This window comes from Heterodontus francisci, chromosome 11 (assembly GCF_036365525.1).
Source record: "Heterodontus francisci isolate sHetFra1 chromosome 11, sHetFra1.hap1, whole genome shotgun sequence".
In the NCBI taxonomy this organism is placed as follows: domain Eukaryota; kingdom Metazoa; phylum Chordata; class Chondrichthyes; order Heterodontiformes; family Heterodontidae; genus Heterodontus; species Heterodontus francisci.
In genome coordinates this window covers 53340476-53359368 of record NC_090381.1, presented here as the reverse complement: position 1 = coordinate 53359368, position 18893 = coordinate 53340476, and the positions used below count along the sequence as shown (strand labels likewise).

The 18893-nt window shown below is 44.9% G+C and overlaps 1 protein-coding gene across 2 annotated transcripts in view; it reads right to left on the bottom strand.

Moving 5' to 3' along the window:
- Positions 1 to 5350: 5350 nt before the first annotated feature.
- The window catches only part of mlf1 (myeloid leukemia factor 1), a 124033-nt gene continuing 110490 nt past the window's right edge, over positions 5351 to 18893 (bottom strand). The window contains exons 7-8 of one of the 2 annotated variants that reach the window (XM_068041445.1): positions 6032 to 6128; positions 5590 to 5668 (exon numbers count right to left, since the gene is read on the bottom strand). In XM_068041445.1, the coding sequence (XP_067897546.1) occupies positions 6110 to 6128 (19 nt within the window). In that variant the 3' untranslated portion in view covers positions 5590 to 5668; positions 6032 to 6109. Of the gene's footprint in view, positions 5669 to 6031; positions 6129 to 18893 lie in introns of both variants that reach the window. The other variant, XM_068041444.1, reaches the window with a different exon arrangement.

Below are 18893 nucleotides of genomic sequence, written 5' to 3'. Positions count from 1 at the left end.
AGAGCAAGATTTCAATACAGGTTTTCTTGTGGTTGTGTGTGTTTGAATACTAATATGTCTGCAACTGAAGCTAGTAGCTCCCCAAGCCAGGGTGAAGTAACTTGGGATAAGTTAAAAGCACTGCCTATGGAGTTGAGGAAAATGGCTGAGCAATGTGGGATCACTGTACGTGGCAAGGCTAGGAAGTGTGAACTCCTCAGGCCAGTGGCCAACCATTTTTCCCTTGAATCTGAAGAAGCAGAAACAGGGTTAGAAGTAGACTCCGACAAGGTATTGCTGGCAAAGATACAATTGGAACAGAGGAAACTTGAATTAGAAGAGAGGAAGAAAGAGCCTTCCAGAAGGAAGGTGAAGACAAAGAGAGGCAGGAGAGAGAGAGGGAATGAACCTTCCAGAAAGAATTTGAAGAGAGAGCGCTGAAGCGGCTTGAGTTAGGGGGCGACAGAGTAACCCCAGTGAAAACATGGCCAATATGAAGGAGCATAATTCAGGGCTGGGATACAGAAGTGTTAAAACTATCTCAACTGATCCCAAAATTCAATGAGGAAGATGTGGAAGCGTTTTTTGTGTCTTTTGAAAAACTGGCAAGGCAGCTAAAATGGCCAGCTGAGACCTGGCCTCTTTTATTACAAAGCAAGCTAACCAGAAAAGCCCATGAGATTTATTCCCTTTTGCCAGATGAGAGTTCCTCAAATTATGAACTGAGAAAAAATGCTATCTTCGGGGCATATGAATTAGTATCCAAAGCGTATTGCCAAAAGTTTAGAACCCTCAAAAGGCAAGCTAATCAAACTTATCTGGAGTTTGAAAGAAGTAAGCAGCTGGCTTTTGACCAGTGGCTGAGGGCTCTTAAAGTACAGCTCAGCTATGAGAATCTTAGAGAAGTAATTCTGTTAGAGGAATTTAAACACTCTCTTCTACTTTCCATAAAGACCCATGTGGAGGAGCAGCAGGTCAGAGAGCCCGGCAAGCTGGCGTTCTGGCTGATGAGTTTGCTTTGTCAGTCGGTTTCCTAGGGAAAACCTTTCCTAGTCACCTCCACAAGTCCAAAAAGGACAAAGGGTGGGAAGGTGATAGCCCAAGCAGTCCTGGGAGAGCAAGAAAAGCAGGAGACACAGGGGGCCCTCCTCTAGCCAAAAAGGAAGGTGCTGTGAGCCGGAGTGAGACCCAGAGACCAGTGTGCTTCCATTGTAATAAAGCTGGTAATCCAACAGCTGACTGCTGGAAACTAAAGGGAAAACCTGTAGGGTTAATCAGGGCACACCCGCTCAGTGAAGACAGGACCCTGATAGAAAGCACAGCAGGACAAGCTGTATCTTTAACTGCAGTAAGAGTGAGACGCAGGAGGCTTACTACTACAAGTGCAAGAACATTTAATAGGATTCCTGAAGGTTATCAGGGTTTTGTGTCTGAAGGGAAAGTAACTCCATACCCCTCGAGTGGAGCAAGCAAGCCCATAGTAATTCTCAGGGATAAAGGGGCCACTGAATCCCTTTTGCGGGGAAAAGGCCTAACCTTACAATGGAACAAACAAGTGTTGGAACTGTATCAAGTTCCGATGTCATTAACAAAAAAATTCTCCGCGGAGAACTCAGATTGGGAAGTTTAATCTCCCTATTTCCAGATAATTTTAAATCCTTGGGCCAAGTATAGATTAAAGCAAGAGCTCAGTTGATGTTTCTGTACTTAATGCAGTTACTGGTATCTTCCCTGAGCTTGTTAGTTTCTCCTGGACTTGATAGATTTCAGAGTGTAAGGGGTTGGGTTAATTTCATTCAGGTGCTTTATGTTGGAACTTGTATCTGTTTCTTTCCCCTCCTTTCCCCCCATTCCGCCACCCCCCCCCCCCCCCCAATCCTTCTCAGCTCTGATTATAGCCTGGGTACCCGACCAAACCCGAATACATGTGTCGTGTTCGGTTCGGGTCGGGTCGGGTCGGGCATTAAAAAAAATTAAAGGAATTGTGCTCGGGTCGGCTTTGGGTTGGCTGTTGTCGGGTCGGGTTTTAATTTTATACCTGAGCCAGGCTTTATTAAAGAGTTACCTTTATTTACTCTCCTGCTTACATGACAGTGATGATTACATAGGCTGTGAAACATGGAGGGTTTGGGTCAGGTGGAATGATTTTTAAAATATCAAACCCGAACTGAACCCAACCACTTTCGGTTTTAATGGAGATAAGATAGTGACGGAGGTGAGGTGGGTGGGCAACCAACCCACTCCCAGGAGGTGGAATTCTAATTTAAATATTTTAGTGAGGATGGCAGACTGGCACAAAAGATGAAGTCACACGGGATCAGAGGTGAGCTGGCAAGATGGATACAAAACTGGCTCTGTCATAGAAGACAGAGGGTAGCAGTGGAAGGGTGCTTTTCTGAATGGAGGGCTGTGACTAGTGGTGTTCCGCAGGGATTAGTGCTGGGACCTTTGCTGTTTGTAGTATATATAAATGATTTGGAGGAAAATGTAGCTGGTCTGATTAGTAAGTTTGCGGACGACACAAAGGTTGGTGGAGTTGCGGATAGTGATGAGGATTGTCAGAGGATACAGCAGGATATAGATCGGTTGGAGACTTGGGCGGAGAAATGGCAGATGGAATTTAATCCGGAAAATGTGAGGTCATGCATTTTGGAAGGCTAATACAGGTGGGAAGTATACAGTAAATGGCAGAACCCTGAAGAGTATTGACAGGCAGAGAGATCTGGGTGCACAGGTCCCACAGATCACTGAAAGTGGCAACGCAGGTGGATAAGGTAGTCAAGAAGGCATACGGCATGCTTGCCTTCATCGGTCAGGGCATAGAGTATAAAAATTGGCAAGTCATGCTGCAGCTGTACAGAACCTTAATTCGGCCACACTTGGAAGCCAAGCCCATAGGTGCAGAGGAGGTGCAGCACTCGAGGAAGGGTGGCCACAGAGGGGCATTACCCCGGGATCAGAGGGTTGTGGTAAGGGGAAGACTGCAAAGCCAAGCTGACCTCTCCAGGGACAGCATACTGGAGGGGGAGAGACCAGCTGGAATGGGTCGCATACACCCAGTCTTTGTAGATCCCTGCGCTGCACAGTAAAGACTCAGAAGGAGCCAGGGCTAGGCAATGGCTGGGTAAGCTGGTAAAAATCAACTAGGGGAGCAACAGCTGCTGGCTGCGCCAAGAAGGGCTTATCCGTGGCAGATAGCGTACTGAACTCGCCTTCAGTTACCTCCAGATATCCAAGTGGCAGTGTCAGTGAAGACTATGGCTCTCCAGGGAGGCCGTTACCGACGTATGCACCATGCTGCCCTTTGGCCCCAATGGGGGCTCCTGAATGCCTCCTCCTAATGTCTACTCTCAAGGGACATGCAGGGGGCAAGCTAGGGGACAAGGACTGAAGGCAGGCATGACTTGGAGGTGCAGCCATGCTTCTGACATGATCTGCTGTTACCTCAGTCCCTTGCCATCCCCTTTGCAGCCACTCCCTGACCTTGTCACACTCCCTCCTGCATGACCACATGCAAGGCCCAAAGATGAGATGGGCATAGAGGACTCACCTTGGCAGAGAGAAGGAAGTCAGTGATCCTCTTGCAGCACCGGACCCAGTTTTGGAGGGTGACTCCACAGTTGCTGACTTCCTCTGTGATCTCCATCCAGGCTTGCTAGGTCAGGTGGGAGGGTCCCTTCCTGCCGTCCATTGGGAAGAGGAGTTCCCACCCTTCCCTTACAGTCTGGAGGAGAATCCGCAGGCAGTCATCGCTGAACCTGAGTCTTCCACCTGACATGTTCCCTCCTGGCTTCCGGTCAGCTCCTGGCCTTAACGAGGTCTTGACCAACAACATAGGGACTCCAGCTAGGAGGGTCAGCAGCACAATGACTCCAGCTAGGAGTGTCAGCAGCACACCAGCACAGGGTCTCCCCTGCCAGGGACTCCTCTGCCAGGAGGGTCAGCAGCTCAAAAGCAAATCAGCATCTCAGTGAAGCAGCAGTTTAAGCAGGGCTGGCAGCACTTTAAATATGGCGCCAGCACCTATGCTCGATTCTGCTGATGATGTCATCGGTGTCTCGCCGCCCACCCTGTCCTCCAATAGGACAAGCCCCATGCCTGTCCTCCGATGGGACAGGAATCCTGCATTCAAATGGGCTGGCTGCCACATGATTGCGGTCGGCCAGCCACACGTGATGAGCAGTGATGCCACCCTCATCCAGTCCTGCTGCCAGGACCCCAATGGGCTGATAAAATTCGCCCCATATAAAATGCATGGAGGGCTTGACTGAGTTGATTCTGAGAGGCCATTTCCCCTGGCAGGTGTCTAAAACTAGGGGTCATTGTCTCAGGATAAAAGATTGGCCATTTAGGACTGAGATGAAGAGACATTTCTTCACTTAAAGAGTTGTGAATCTTTGGAATTCTCCACCTTAGAGAGCTGTGGATGTTCAGTCATTGAGCATATTCAAGACTGATAACAATGCAATTTTCAACACTAAAGGAATCAAAGGATATGGGGATAGGGAGGGAAAGTGGAGTTGTTGTAAAAGTTCAGCCATTGAATGGTGGAGCAGGCTGGAGATGTGGTTGGTCTACTCCTGCTCCTGTTTCTTATGTTTTTATGTGTAAGCAGAAATAGATGCAGTGAAATAATTGTAGAAGAGGCTTGTGCGGAAGGGAAAAATAATTGGTAGTGTTGGGGGAGAAGTGTGGTGCTACAGGGTTGTATTTAGGGTAATAGTGATGTGAAGAGGAGTCTACTTTGGCAGTCCTGATAAAATCATATAATCTTTTCTGGCACTGCAACCAGGCCCTGAGGGTAATACTGCTGACATTGACCTGTTCAACTACCTTTCTACATACATGATGACTTAGTTGCTGTGGCATCTGTCTGCCATCTGGGGGGACACAGGTCATCCTTTCTGGCCTTGACTTCTTTAATAAGCAGCTCCAACACAGTATCAGAAAATTGGATGCTCTGGCCATCAATATCATGCTTGCTGCTTCATAAACACATTTTCTTCACACTACTGCTGAAAATGACACTTCCCTTTTAAAAGGTCCAGGCTGATTTCAAGAAGCAGCAGCCCTACTGGATTTTCCACCTTCCCAAATAATGGGTCTATAAGCAGCACAAATAATGCTGGCAGCTGACCATTCATATTTAAATGAGGCTATATTCCAAAAAAAGGAATTGGGGGCCCCCCACCAACGCCATCAGGTGGATGCAGTAGTCGCCCCACTCACTGCCCATCTAATGTACATGTCACATGAAAATCAATCCCAGTATTTTGATACAATGTCACGATAAGATTCTTCACCTGTATTTCTGAACCCTACTTTATTGGGTGTCTATCTTGACTAAGTAGGTATTTACTTTAAACATTCATAAAATGCATTTCCTTTATTTGTTACATGTTGCTGATGACAAAAATGAAATGCTGGTTGTGGAGCTTTAGCCAATAGCTAAAAATGAACTGAAGTATTCTACATGAACTAAACTAGAACTCAAAGAGCACAGCCTTGGTATTAACAAACAGAAACAGCCCGAGATACATAGTGAAGAGTCAGGTAGTTTCAGTAAAATGCTCATCTCTTTCCACTTTTCGGCATATGCGCCACTTTTAAGCATCGAGTAGGAGCACTCGGAGCAGGACAGCCACACGCACTAGAGGGAGCAGCAGTTGGTCTTCTAATACACTTTGGCCTAAAATGCAAAAAATCCATGTTATTGTTACTTTCATTCTTATATTTATGATGTAAAAACAATTTTCATGCTATCCACAGTTTTTTGAATATACTGGCAACAATGATAACCCTTTTTCTTCAGTTGTCAGAGTTTATAAATTTCCAGTCCAGAACACTGAAACTTAGATGTCCCTATAATTTCAATCAGAGTAGATGCTTGTTCTTTAGGACTCATGGATATACAACACTGGCCCAGATTTTGCACAGAAATGGCAAGGAATGGTGCTCATTGATGACCTCAAAAAAAAAAGTTGTCTAGAAAGTTTTAATGGGCTATCGTGCACAGATTTCCTCTATTCGGATGTTACTTTGAATTTGGTACCTTCGACAGAGGATTTGTGGCTTTTGGCAATAGCGAAGTCATCAAGTAGGCTCATCTGTCAATCAGATTGAAGAATTTTCAGACAGCAAAGGAGGAACTAAAAAGCAGGGAATATGAATTACATTTAAATAATTTTACAGAAAACAAAATAAAGATTGGGACATACATATGATGTTAAGGGAGAAACATAAAAATCCAGAACAAAACATTTAAAAATCTTTCTTAAAATCTGAAATTTTTAAATATTCTTCTGAGGGAATGAGACTCTACACTTCTAAAATTATTTTCCTACCCAAAGACATTGGTCAGCAGGAACAGTATGCCATTAAAAATTCAGTTACTCCTGATAGAACAATTCATAACATTTTCATTCGAACCAGAATGGTGAATAGATGAAGTTCATGACAAATCAGTGATTTTTAATTGATTTTATTCACAAAGACTGCAACAGTACATCCTATGGAGGAGCAGGGTAGCACTGACAGCAACTTCTGGATTTCCGCAATTAACAGCACATGTGCATATACCAGAAGTTGATGTCAATTTTACACACCAGCAAATTCTGGACCATCGTTGTTCTTCAGATACATGCAGTACTTATCTGTAGGATTACTACAGAGTGTGAAACAAGATAGTAAACCTTATTTTATATTTCAAAGTGCCACAGTGTCAGAGTCAAAAATTTGGTTCAGTTGAAGGTTAAATTTGCAATAAAATCATTCCGTTTATGACATCTAAACTGCCAGTACCTCTTGTCTGGTTTCTTCAGCTGTTAGATTTTTAAATGGCTGAAAATCTTGATTTGCACAAGATATACATCTAATGGAGCTTTCATTACCCACCATGATGGAGAGTTAATTAGCAGCGGCTAATTGTAATTGGTAGATAACTGTGTCTTCTGTTTTGCTTTTAAATGTATGGTACAGCAACACCATTAGCAAGGGAATAAAAACAATATAAATAACAAAAGAAAAGCAATTTTTGATCTATGAAATTGAGTTATGTTAGTCAGGAGACTGGTATTTATGGAGATTGCAATTAAATCAGGTCTCCTGCAAGGCTTTTCCTGAAAACATTTGATTAATGGTGGAGGTTCAGCTGTATTTTATGAAAGTCACTCGTACATAAAATTGAACTAAATATATTTCTGAACAGCTTCATAGTGCAACACCATTACAGACATGCAAATCAAACTAATCTGTCATTTGTGAATGGTTTGCATCCTCTGAATTAAAATGATAACAGATTTAAATATGGTTCACCCAGAACACACAAAAAAGTAAAATAGTTTGGCATAAAGAGGACAGAGGACAAATTAACACACGCTCCAGTAGTGCTATCTGAGGCATTGGTCCAACTCTCTGGAGTGCTGTGTAGAGTTCTATTCAACGAATCATGCAAACAATATTGTTGTTCCTGAGAGGGCACAGAGGCATGCAACAATGAGTGACAGGAAGTAAAATTGTGATGAAATGGTTCAAATAAAGGATGTGTTACAACCAGGTGAGAGGGGTCTAGGGGTTCTCTCTCAGCCTTTGCCTTGTTTAACCATAACAGGGTTTAATTTTAAAAACACCATCTTTTTAGCTCCCCCTTAGTGAATCCTTGTTCACTGCTTCAATAGTAAGGCAAAGAAATCAAACAGGTTGCCTTAGATTTAAACAAGAAAGGTAGAAGTTTATTAATCTTAAACTCTAATCCAGTTGACGACTACGAATATGCGACGCGACCAAGCTAGCATGCATATGCGATAAACGCACACGCATATAGAGAAAGAAAAAGTAGAAGGAATAAAGAGGAAAAGTTTGAGGCAATATCTGGTAGTTACAGTCCTTTAAGTTCAATGTGGAGTCTTTGGTTGCTGGTAAGTCTTGCAATTCTTTGGGGCCCAGTTTACACTTCAACTTGTTCCAATGTAGGAGTCTTTTCTCTCTTGAGGTTTACATGTCTTCTGTGGGTTTGGTGGCTTGGGAGAAAGTGAGAGAGAGACAGAGACAGCCAGGCGAGAGACTTGCTTGTTTCAGCTTCCAGTTCAAACAGCCTTCTGCCTTTGTGGCACAATTCAAAAAACCCCAGGTTGTCCAGCAGGTTAGTCATGTGACTAGCTGGTTTGACCACTTCTGTTTGTGGATTCTGCCATCTTTGCAGTCATCCTGGAATGTGAGTTTCCTCACCTTCTATGTGTGGTGATCACAATCCATTTTGGGTTAAGTGGACCAGGGAATAGTCCGTTGTCTCACCAAGCACTGTCTGTTAGTCTGCAAATATTTTTCCAGCCAAGTGTCTGGTGATTTTTTGAACAAGTTCTTTCTTCACTCCAGCAACAGTTTAAAATCAATGTTCATATGACAAAATTAATATGCCTCATTCTTGGCAGGTGGAGGTCTGCATGACACCTCTACACCCAGCGGAATGAAATGTGATTTTTTTAAAAGAGCATTTCATTAAGAGGGACCAGAGAGAAGATAAGGACAGGAACATACACATGCATCTCTCTCATTCATTCAGAACCCTAACAATTGTTACAGCCTGTCTTTTCTCAATGGCCATGCTGCTTTAAACAGCCCTTTCTGGCATCCCAATAAACATGCGGTTTTTGGGGCAGTTTTTCACTTTGCACATTTCCATGACTGCCTGACAGGGCTTTGGTCTTGTTAAGGTCTGCAGGGGGCGGGGGAGGGGGGGGGGGGGGGGGGAAGAGTTCTGTTCAGCGGTGGCGGCAGTGGGCGATTCCACTCTGAATCCTCTTTCAGTGCCTTGATGAGTCATGCAAGAGCTTTTCACCTCAGGAAATGGCTGGTTCCCTTTTTTCCCTCTGTGGGGGGACGATTCTTTGCTAATCTTCCCTTTGTCCTCTGGGACACTCCTGCTTGCAGGTAATTGTCCAGATTCTAGATAGGAGGATGTGGGGTCTAATTTTTCAAACATTTTGGGGTTGGCTGACCAGACAGTAGGGGTTTTCATCTGCGATTCTTCCCGGACTTCCTTTAACCTGCCCTCTTGATTCTGTTTTCCCGGTTTCTTTCTAACCTGTTGCCAGCCTGGTGCCTGCCTGTCCCCTTTTATTCTCGGCAGGGGTCCCTTGCAGTTCACCACCCCTCTGCTGGAGTGTCCTCCAAACTCCGATACAGGACTTAGGGGTGCAGATTTCACTGTAGGTTGGGGTTTCCCCTCAACCTGCGACCTGTGGCAACTCCTACAGTCCTACACCGCATCTTTGTCGAGTTTTGGCCAGTCAAACTGCTGTCTTATGTGGGCTTTAGTTTCTCACATTCCAACACGTACAGCCACTGCTATCTCATGGGCCATTTTCACTATTTCTCTCCGGCACCTCTGTGGCACTAACTGGTGAACCACTGTCCACTCCTTGCTCTCAGCTCTGTGAAGAGAATTCTTAAAATGCATACAGGAGAGCTTTTTGAGCCAGTACATAGAAAATCCTACAAGAGAAGGGGCAGTACTGGACCTAATCCTCGGGAATGAAGCCAGACAAGTGGTAGAAGTGTCAGTGGGAGAATATTTCAGGGATAATAACCATAACTCTGTAAGATTTAAGGTAGTTATGGAAAAGGACAAAGATGGACCGGAAATAAAGGTACTAAATTGGGAGAAGGCCGATTTTAAGATGATAAAACATGATCTGGCCAAAGTGGACTGGGAACAGCTACTTGTAGGAAAGTCTACATCAGATCAGTGGGAGTCATTCAAAGAGGAAATAATGAGAGCTCAGAGCCAAAATGTACCCGGTAAGGTGAAGGGTAGGACCAACAAGTCTGCCAGGGAACCCTGGATGTCAAGGGATATAGACGATTGGATCAGGGAAAAAAAAGGCTTATGGCAGATTCAGAGCGCTGAAAACAGCGGACGCACTAGAGAAGTATAGAAAGTATGGGGGGTAATTAAAAAAGTAATTAGCAGAGCGAAGAGGGGACATGAAAAAACACTGGTGGGCTAGATAAAGGAAAATCGTAAGGTGTTTTATAAGCATATTAAGGGCAAGTGGATAACCAGGGAAAGAGTAGGGCCCATTAGGGACCAAAATGGAAATCTGTGTGTGGAGCCGGAGGACATAGGTGAGGTTTTAAATGATTACTTTCCATCTGTGTTCACTATGGAGAAGGACGATGTAGGTGTAGAGATCAGGGAGGGGGATTGTGATATACTTGAACATATTAGCATTGAAAGAGAGGAAGAATTAGCTGTTTTAGTGGGCTTAAAAGTGGATAAGTCCCCAGGCCCAGATGAGATGTATCCCAGGCTGTTATGTGAGGCAAGGGAGGAGATAGCAGGGGCTCTGACACAAATTTTCAAATCCTCTCTGGCCACAGGAGAGGTACCAGAGGATTGGAAGACAGCGAATGTGGTACCATTATTCAAGAAAGGTAGCAGGGATAAACCAGGTAATTACAGGCCAGTCAGTCTAACATCAGTGGTTGGGAAACTATTGGAATAAATTCTGAGGGACAGGATTAATCTCCATTTGGAGAGGCAGGGATTAATTAGGGAGGTCAGCATGGCTTTGTCAGGGGGAGATCGTGTCTAACTAACTTGTTTGAATTTTTCGAGGCGGTGACGAGATGTGTAGATGAGGGTAAAGCAGTTGATGTAGTCTCCATGGACTTCAGTAAGGCTTTTGATAAGGACCCACATGGGAGATTGGTTAAGAAGCTAAGAGCCCATGGGATCCAGGGCAATTTGGATCCAAAATTGGCTTAGTGGCAGGAGGCAGAGGGTAATGGTCAAGGATTGATTTTGCGAGTGGAAGCCTGTGACCAGTGGTGTACCGCTGGGATCGGTGCTGGGAATTTTGCTGTTTGTAGTATACATTAATGATTTAGATGTGAATATAGGAGGTATGATCAGTAAGATCGCAGATGACATGAAAATTGGTGGTGTTGTAAATAGTGAGGGGGAAAGGACGATATAGATGGGCTGGTAAGATGGGCGGAGCTGTGGCAAATGGAATTTAATCCTGAGAAGTGTGAGGTGATGCATTTTGGGAACACTAACAAGGCAAGGGAATATACAATGGATGGTAGGACCCTAGGAAGTACAGAGGGTCAGAGGGATCTTGGTGTACTCGTCCATAGATCAGTGAAGGCAGCAGCACAGGTAGATAAGGTGGTTAGGAAGGCATATGGGATACTTGCCTTTATTAGCCGAGGCATAGAATATAAGAGCAGGGAGGTTATGATGGAGCTGTATAGAATGCTAGTTAGGCCACAGCTGGAGTGCTGTGTACAGTTCTGGGCACCACACTATAGAAAGGATGTGATTGCACTGGAGAGAGTGCAGAGGAGATTCACCAGGATGTTGCCTGGGCTGGAGCATTTCAGCTATGAAGAGAGACTGAAAAGGCTAGGGTTTTCCTTAGAGCAGTGAAGGCTGAGGGGAGATATGATTGAGGTATACAAAATTATGAGGGACATTGATAAGTTAGATAGGAAGAAACTTTTTCCCTTAGCAGAGGGGTCAATAACCAGGAGGCATATATTTAAGGTAAGGTGCAGGAGGTTTAGAGGGGATTTTAGGAAAAAAAGTTTCACCCAGAGGGTGGTTGCAATCTGGAACACACTGCCTGAAGAGGTGGTAGAGGCAGGAACCCTCACAACATTTAAGAAGTATTTAGATGAGCACTTGAAACGCTATAGCATACAAGGCTACGGGCCCAGTGCTGGAAAATGGGATTAGAATAGTTAGGTGCTTGATGGCTGGCACAGACATGATGGGCCGAAGGGCCTGTTTCTGTGCTGATTAACTCTATGACTCATCAGTACCTCATTATTTAAACAGTAGCAATCAGGGACTTCCTCTGTTTCAATTTCAGACTGGGCAGCCTGTGCTAACTGTCTCAATACTGGGTCAACTTGCTAAGCCTCAGCTAGGGAAGATCCATCTAATTCATTCCCTGGGTCTTCGATCTTTCCAAAGAAAGTCTCAGTAAGACAGCCCTCATGGCCATCTGCCTGCAGTGCCAATTCAGTCTCCTCTGGGGGAGCTGGTTTGGTCATGGCCTTGCTCATTACACATGCAGGGAAACAGCAGGGGACTGCTTCCTGCCACTGCCCTGTTTCTCTGACCTCCTGCGGTCTCTCTTTCACGACTGGGAAAGCTACCACCTTCATCCCCGCCAGATCATTACCTAGGAATAGGTCAACCCTGTCCACAGGCAAACTAGGGACAATCCCTACGGTCACCTGTCCCGAAACGAGGTCGCACTCCAAGTGCACCTGGTATAAAGGTACAGGCATACACTGCCCTCCAATACCATTCACCACCATTCTGGTGTTCACTGCATTCTCTGGGGGAAAAGGTCAGGCTTTTTCCCAGTAAAAGGGATCTTGTGGCCCCTGTGTCCCTGAGGATTACTATGGGCTTGCTTGCCCCAATTGAGGGGTATGGGGTTACTCTCCCTTCAGACACAAAATCGTGATAACCCTCAGGAATCCTATTAAATTTTCCTGCACTTGTAGCAGTAGACTTCCTGGGTCTGACTCTTACAGTAGAAAAAGCCACAGCTTGTACTGCTGTGCTTTCCATCAGGGTCCTGTCTTCACTGAGCGGGTGTGCTCTACAGGTTTTCCCTTTAGTTTCCAGCAGTCAGCTTTTAAATGCCTGCTTTATTACAATGGAAGCACACAGGTCTCCGGGTCTCACTCCTACTTACAGCATCATCCTTTTTGGCTAGAGGAGGGTCCCCCGTGTCTCCTGCTTTTCCTTCTCTCCCAGGACTGCTTGGGCTTCTATCACCTTCCCACCCTCTGTCCTTTTCGGATTTGTGGGAGTGATTAGGAAAGGTTTTCTCCTGGGAAACTGACTTACAAATGAGAGTAAACTTATCTGCCAGGACTGTGCCTGCCAGGCCTAATGAGCCTTTTGTGCCTCCATATGTGTCTTTATAAAGAGTGGGAGAGAGTTTTTAAATTCCTCTAACAAAATTACTTCTCTGAGATTTTCACAGCTGAGCTGTACTTTAAGAGCCCTCAGCCACTGGTCAAAAGCCAGCTGCTTATTTCTCTCAAACTCCAGGTAAGTTTGATCAGCTTGCTTCTTGAGGGTTCTAAACTTTTGACGATAGGCTTCTGGTACTAATTCATATGCCCCGAAGATAGCATGTTTTGTCAGTTCATAATTTGATGGACTCTCATTTGGCAACATGGAGAAAACCTCAAGGGCTTTTCCTACTAATTTACTCTGTAACAGCAGACTCCAAGCCTCAGCTGGCCACTTTAACCGCCTTGCCAGTTTTCCAAAAGACATAAAAAATGCTTCCACGTCTCCCTCATTGAATTTTGGGATCAGTTGGGAAGGTTTTAAAAATTCTGTACCCAGCCCTGAATTATGCTCCTCCATATTGGCCATGCTTTCACTGGGGTTACTGTGTCGCCACATAGTTAACTCAAGTTGTCTCAGCTCTGTTTCTTCGCAGTTTTTCTGGAAGGTTCTTTCTCTTTCTCTCTCCTCTCTTGCTTTCTCTCCTTCCTCGCTCTCTTTTTCTTCACATTGCTTCTGGAAGGCTCTTTCTTTTTCTCTCTCCTGTCTCTCTTTCTCTTCCTCATGTCTCTTTCTTTCTCCTGTCTCTCTCTCTCTCTTTCTCTTTCCCTGTCTTCTAATTCAAGTTTCCTATGTTCCAATTGTGTCTTTGCTAGCAGTACCCTTTCTGGGTCTACTTCTAACCCTGCTTCTGCTTCTTTAGATTCACGGGAAAAATGGTTGACCACTAGCCTTAGGAGTTCAGACTTCCTAGCCTTGCCACACACAGTGATCCCACACTACTCAGCCATTTTCTTCAACTCTTCCATAGATAGTGCCTTTAACTTATCCCAAGTTACTTCACCCTGGCTTGGGGAGCTACTAACTTCAATCGCAGCCATATTAGTATTCTAGCACACACAACCACAAGAAAACCTGTATTGAAATCTTTTCTCTTTTTGTTTGGGATCAATTTGACTTCCCGCTTCCAATTTCTCTCGTTGGTCTTTGGGTCAAATCTCAGACGCTAGCCCCCAAATTTCTGTTACGACCAGGTGAGAAGGGGTCTAGGGGGTTCCCTCTCAGCCGTTGCCTGGTTTAACCATAACAGGGTTTAATTTTAAAAACACCGTGTTTTTAGCTCTCCCTTAGTGAATCCATTTTCACTGCTTCAATTGTAAGGCAAAGAAATCAGACAGGTTTCCTTAGATTTAAACAAGAAAGGCAGAAGTTTATTAATCTTAAACTCTCATCTGGTTCACAACTACAAGTATTAGACATGACCTCGCTAGCATGCATACGTGATAAAGACACACACAGATACAGAAAGAAAAAGTAGAAGGAATAAAGGGGAAAAGTTTGAGGCAATATCTGGTAGTTAAAGTTCTTTAAGTTCAATGTGGATTCTTTGGTTGCCAGCAAGTCTTGCAACTCATTGGGGCCCAGTTCACACTTCAACTTGTTCCGATGTAGGAGCCTTTTCTCTCTTGAGTTTACGTGTCTTCTGTGGGTCCGGTGGCTTGGGAGAAAGAGAGAGAGAGAGAGAGACAGACAGACAGACGAGAAACTTGCTTGTTTCAGCTTCCAGTTCAAACAGCCTTCTGCCTTTCTCTGTGGCGCAATTCAAAAAACCCCAGGTTGCCTAGCAGGTTAGTCATGTGACTAGCTGGTTTGACCACTTCTGTTTGTGGATTCTGCCATCTTTGGAGTCATCCTGGAATGTGAGCTTCCTCACCTTCCATGTCTGGTGATCACAGTCCATTTTGGGTTAAGTGGACCAGGGAATAGTCCTTTGTCTCTCCAAGCACTGTCTGTTAGTATGCAAATGATTTTCCAGCCAAGTGTCTGGTGATTTTTTGAACAAGTTCTTTCTTCACTCCAGCAACAATTTAAAATCAATGTTCATACGACAAAATTAATATGCCTCATTCTTGGCAGGTGGGGCATGACAGATGGCTTTACTTCCGTCTGAAAAGATTGCACAAAGATTGTTTAATTGAAGTTTTTAAGATTATATAAAGAGGAATGAAAGTAATTCAGGAAAATTTGTTACAGTCGTGAGGGGCTCAAAGCGGGCCAGTGGTGGGGGGGAGGGTTGGTGTGGGGGTGTACAATTTGAAAAATAAGAGCTTAGGCTCTTGTACTTGCTTAAAAGGCGTTTATCTCTAACATCTTCCTGATCTGATGAAAGGTCATGGACCTAACACGTTAACTCTGTTTTTCCCTCCAAAGATGCTGCCTGAATTGCTGAGTGTTTCCAGCATTTCTGTTTTTATTTTAAAAAATAGAATGCTAGAAGGAAAATTTAAACTTTTTGCACAAAGGTTAAGAGACTTGTGGAACAAGTTGACAGCGGTTGTTGTTTAAGTGAATAGTATAAATGATTTTATGAGACAATAGGATACATTGTTATATTCAATTGAATGATACAGTGAGAAGGCAGGTTGGTGAACTTGAAATCAAACAGAACCAAGAACAATTCCTCTTTTTTTGCTTCTCTTTCTACAGACTTTTGTGATACGCCACAAGGTATTCAGCTAGTACATAGAGACATTCCTGAAAATCCGAGCAGTGGATGTGAAGCTAAATGAGAGTACTTTGTACGGCTGATACATTCTTTCCATGATAAATCTACAAGTATTTGACATTGAATTTCTTGAATCTTATGTGAAAATTCACAACATTGATATCTGTGATTGCAAGCTGGTGCTCCAGATGTACTGCCTGAATAACTCTACCATCCAGCAATGCTTCAACTTTAAAATTCTCATCTCTCCCTATCTCTATAACCTACTCCAGCCCTACAATCCTCTGAGATATCTGTGCTCCTCCAATTCTGGCCTCTTGCACATGCCTTTTTTTTCTTTTTTCTTACTTTAATTGCTCCACCATTGGTGACTGTGTTTTCAGCTGCTGAGGCTATAAACTTTGGAAGTATCTCTCTACCTCTTTCCTCCTTTAAGCACTACTTAAAAACTACCTTTCTGACCAAGCATTTGGTCCCTTGTCCTAATACCTTCTTATATAGCTCAATGTCAAATTTAATCTGATAATGCTCCTGTCAAGCACATTAGGATGCTTTACTGTGTTAAAGGTGCTACATAAATGCAAGTTGTTATCATTGTTGAAACATTGATGCCCTCTGTCAACATCAGCATCAGCACCTATGGGTTTGTGCCTTAGCTAAAGGTAGCAGAATGCTGGCTTATTTTCACAAAAGCAAAGGCCTTAAATTTCAGGAAAATAACAAAGGAATCCTTCAGAAAGTACCAGGGAAAAGGTTTTTCCTTGTTGCTTTACACTCGACTTTATGACACTGTAACGTTGTTCAAGTGACTGCACTCTATGTGGTATAGAAAGCTTCAAAGGTGATGAGTAGAACAACATGCACTTAGATAATGTTGCTCACATAAATAAACATATTTGAGCACTTTATAAAGGAAGGGAGCTGGAAATGAAGGACAGTGGTAGCAGTCAAACTGAAAGCAAAGTCAAGAGGTTTTTGCCAGTCTTCTAAAGGCTGGGCACAAGGCAACAACGCAAGTGGCATTGGAACAGAATTCCCAAAGGCAGGGGCATAATGCCTGAAGAATTAACCTGAGGTGATGCAGTGCAGGGCACAAGGGATCAAGAAGTAAATGAGAGTCAGAGGAAAAAAGGATCTGAATTAAAAACTGAAAGTGCTGGAAATACACAACAGGTCTGGCAGCATGTGTGGAGAGAGAAGCAGAGTTAATATTTCAAGTCAGTGATCTTTCATCAGAACCTGTTGTTGGGGGTCCTGGTCGGGGGGGCGAGCAGAAAATGCCTCCAGCAGAGGCTCATTTAGGGCCTTGATGCCGGGAAGGCCTGTCCCGATATTGCCAGCGGCAGCGTGGCCTCGTGACAGCCTCCAGCTGCTTGGTGATGGGAGCCAAATTTAAATATGCAAAATAATTTAAATAAAGGAATTAAGTACTTTCTCACCTCTGCCTTCCATCCCGCTGCGATATTGGTGCCAGTGGTCGGCACTCCCGCGCCAGTTTTTACAGTGCGGAAGGAGGAGGGAACGGGATCAAACTAATATCATTGGTTTAGGGAATGGTGGGAAGGGGTGGAGTTCAAAGATAATGTACTGTGTTGGGGGAGAGGTCTTGTGCGCAGGGCAAGTGTTTTTGAGGGGGTGAGGGCAAGTAATGAATTGTATGGTTATCGGGGAGGTGAGACAGGAGCGATTTAAATGTTTTCATTTAACTTACCTACAAATATGTAACTTGAAAGTTGGGGCTTGAATCTTTTAAAAAAATGGGATCAGCACCTGCACGATGGCAGCTGACGCCATTGCCGGGGACGGTCCACCCGCCCCTTCCACGTCATCAGGTGGGGCTGGTGGGGGCAGGGGGGGGTGGTGGGAGGGGCGGAGGCAGGCAGTCTGTCCCGGCCATTTAAATGAGCTGCCGCGTTTAATATCGTGGCAGCTCCGTGACATGCGGCCCATGTAGGCGGACCACCATCGTTTACGTTAGTATAAATTTCAGCCCCAGGTGGGAGGCACAATAACTGGATTAGACTAGAAAGAATCAGTATCATGGAGGAGAACAGATTGGTTTATAATGTCAAAATCAAGCAGAGTTGACAATGAGTTGCAGTTACAATAGATGTCACATTGGCTTCAATTAGGGCAGTCTTATTGCAGTGGGGGAGCAACTTGGAAATCAGATAACGGACCTGGAGCATAGTGATAATGTTACTGGACTAGTAATTGAGAGACCTGGACTAATGGTCCAGAGACATGGGCTGGGATTTTATGGACCCCGAGGCAGGGAAGGAGGCAGGGGGCACGGGGTACTGCGACGGGTAACGGCGTAGGGGGTGGGTGGCGGGACAGAGGGCCCGTTGCCTCCCCCTTGCCAAGCGACCTTCCCAGGGTGGTGGGGACAGGCCAACGACGGCCATTCTGCCCTGAGGCCAATTGAGGCCCCTAAGTGGCCTATTAATGGCCAATTAATGGCCTGGTCCCACCCCCGCTGGGATCTTACCAGCAGTGGGAGTGGGCTCTCCACTGTGCGGAGAGGACGGCTTGCAACACGAGGTGCCCTCTCTGTGAGCTTTGGGTGGGGGGGGGTGGCGGGAGGGCCCTCTTCCGTGGGCAATTTGTGGCCCATGGAGGATCCCCACTGGGAACAACTTTACCCCCCTGGATCCCCACACCGTAGACTACAAGACGACCACCCCAGCACCCCATTGCCGGGGCCTTCCATGTTAAACAGGAAAATGTCCAGTCACCAAAATGAGGAAGCAAATAACAGTCTCTGATCCACAGCTGTCTTATTGGCAATTATTAGTTCAGTCCCAACATCAGTTCCCACTCTTTCCTTCTGGACTAACACTCTGTCCAGAGGCAACTCCCCAGTTGGGCAAAAACCCAGCCCTTAAATACAAAACTATAATGAGCATCATCTGCTCGCTATTAACACTGAAAAAGAGTCCTGTTTATTTAAAGGAACCAGCATTTTCAATATTGTCATTCCGGACTGGCGCCAGCGACCTCGCCTCACCTACTTCTTGTCCAGGATTCCAGCACTGGGCCTTGGTCCAAGGCCTCTGCAGTAACATCCTCTGATTGGCTGGCAGCTAATGTAGGTGGGATCCCTGTCTTTAAAGGGACAGGGATCCCGGCTCATGAATCTTTAATTGAAAAACATCAGAGGATCGTGAAAATGCAGTGGCAGGGCTACCCCCACCACCTTTATGGCTCGCCATCGGGAATCCAGCTTCCTGCACTAAATCCAGCCCATGAGTTCAAATCCCACCAGGGCAGCAGGGGCAATTTAAATTCAATTAAATAAATCTGGACTAAAAAGCTAATCTCAGTAAATCTGCAGGATTGTCATACAAAACCCATCTGGTT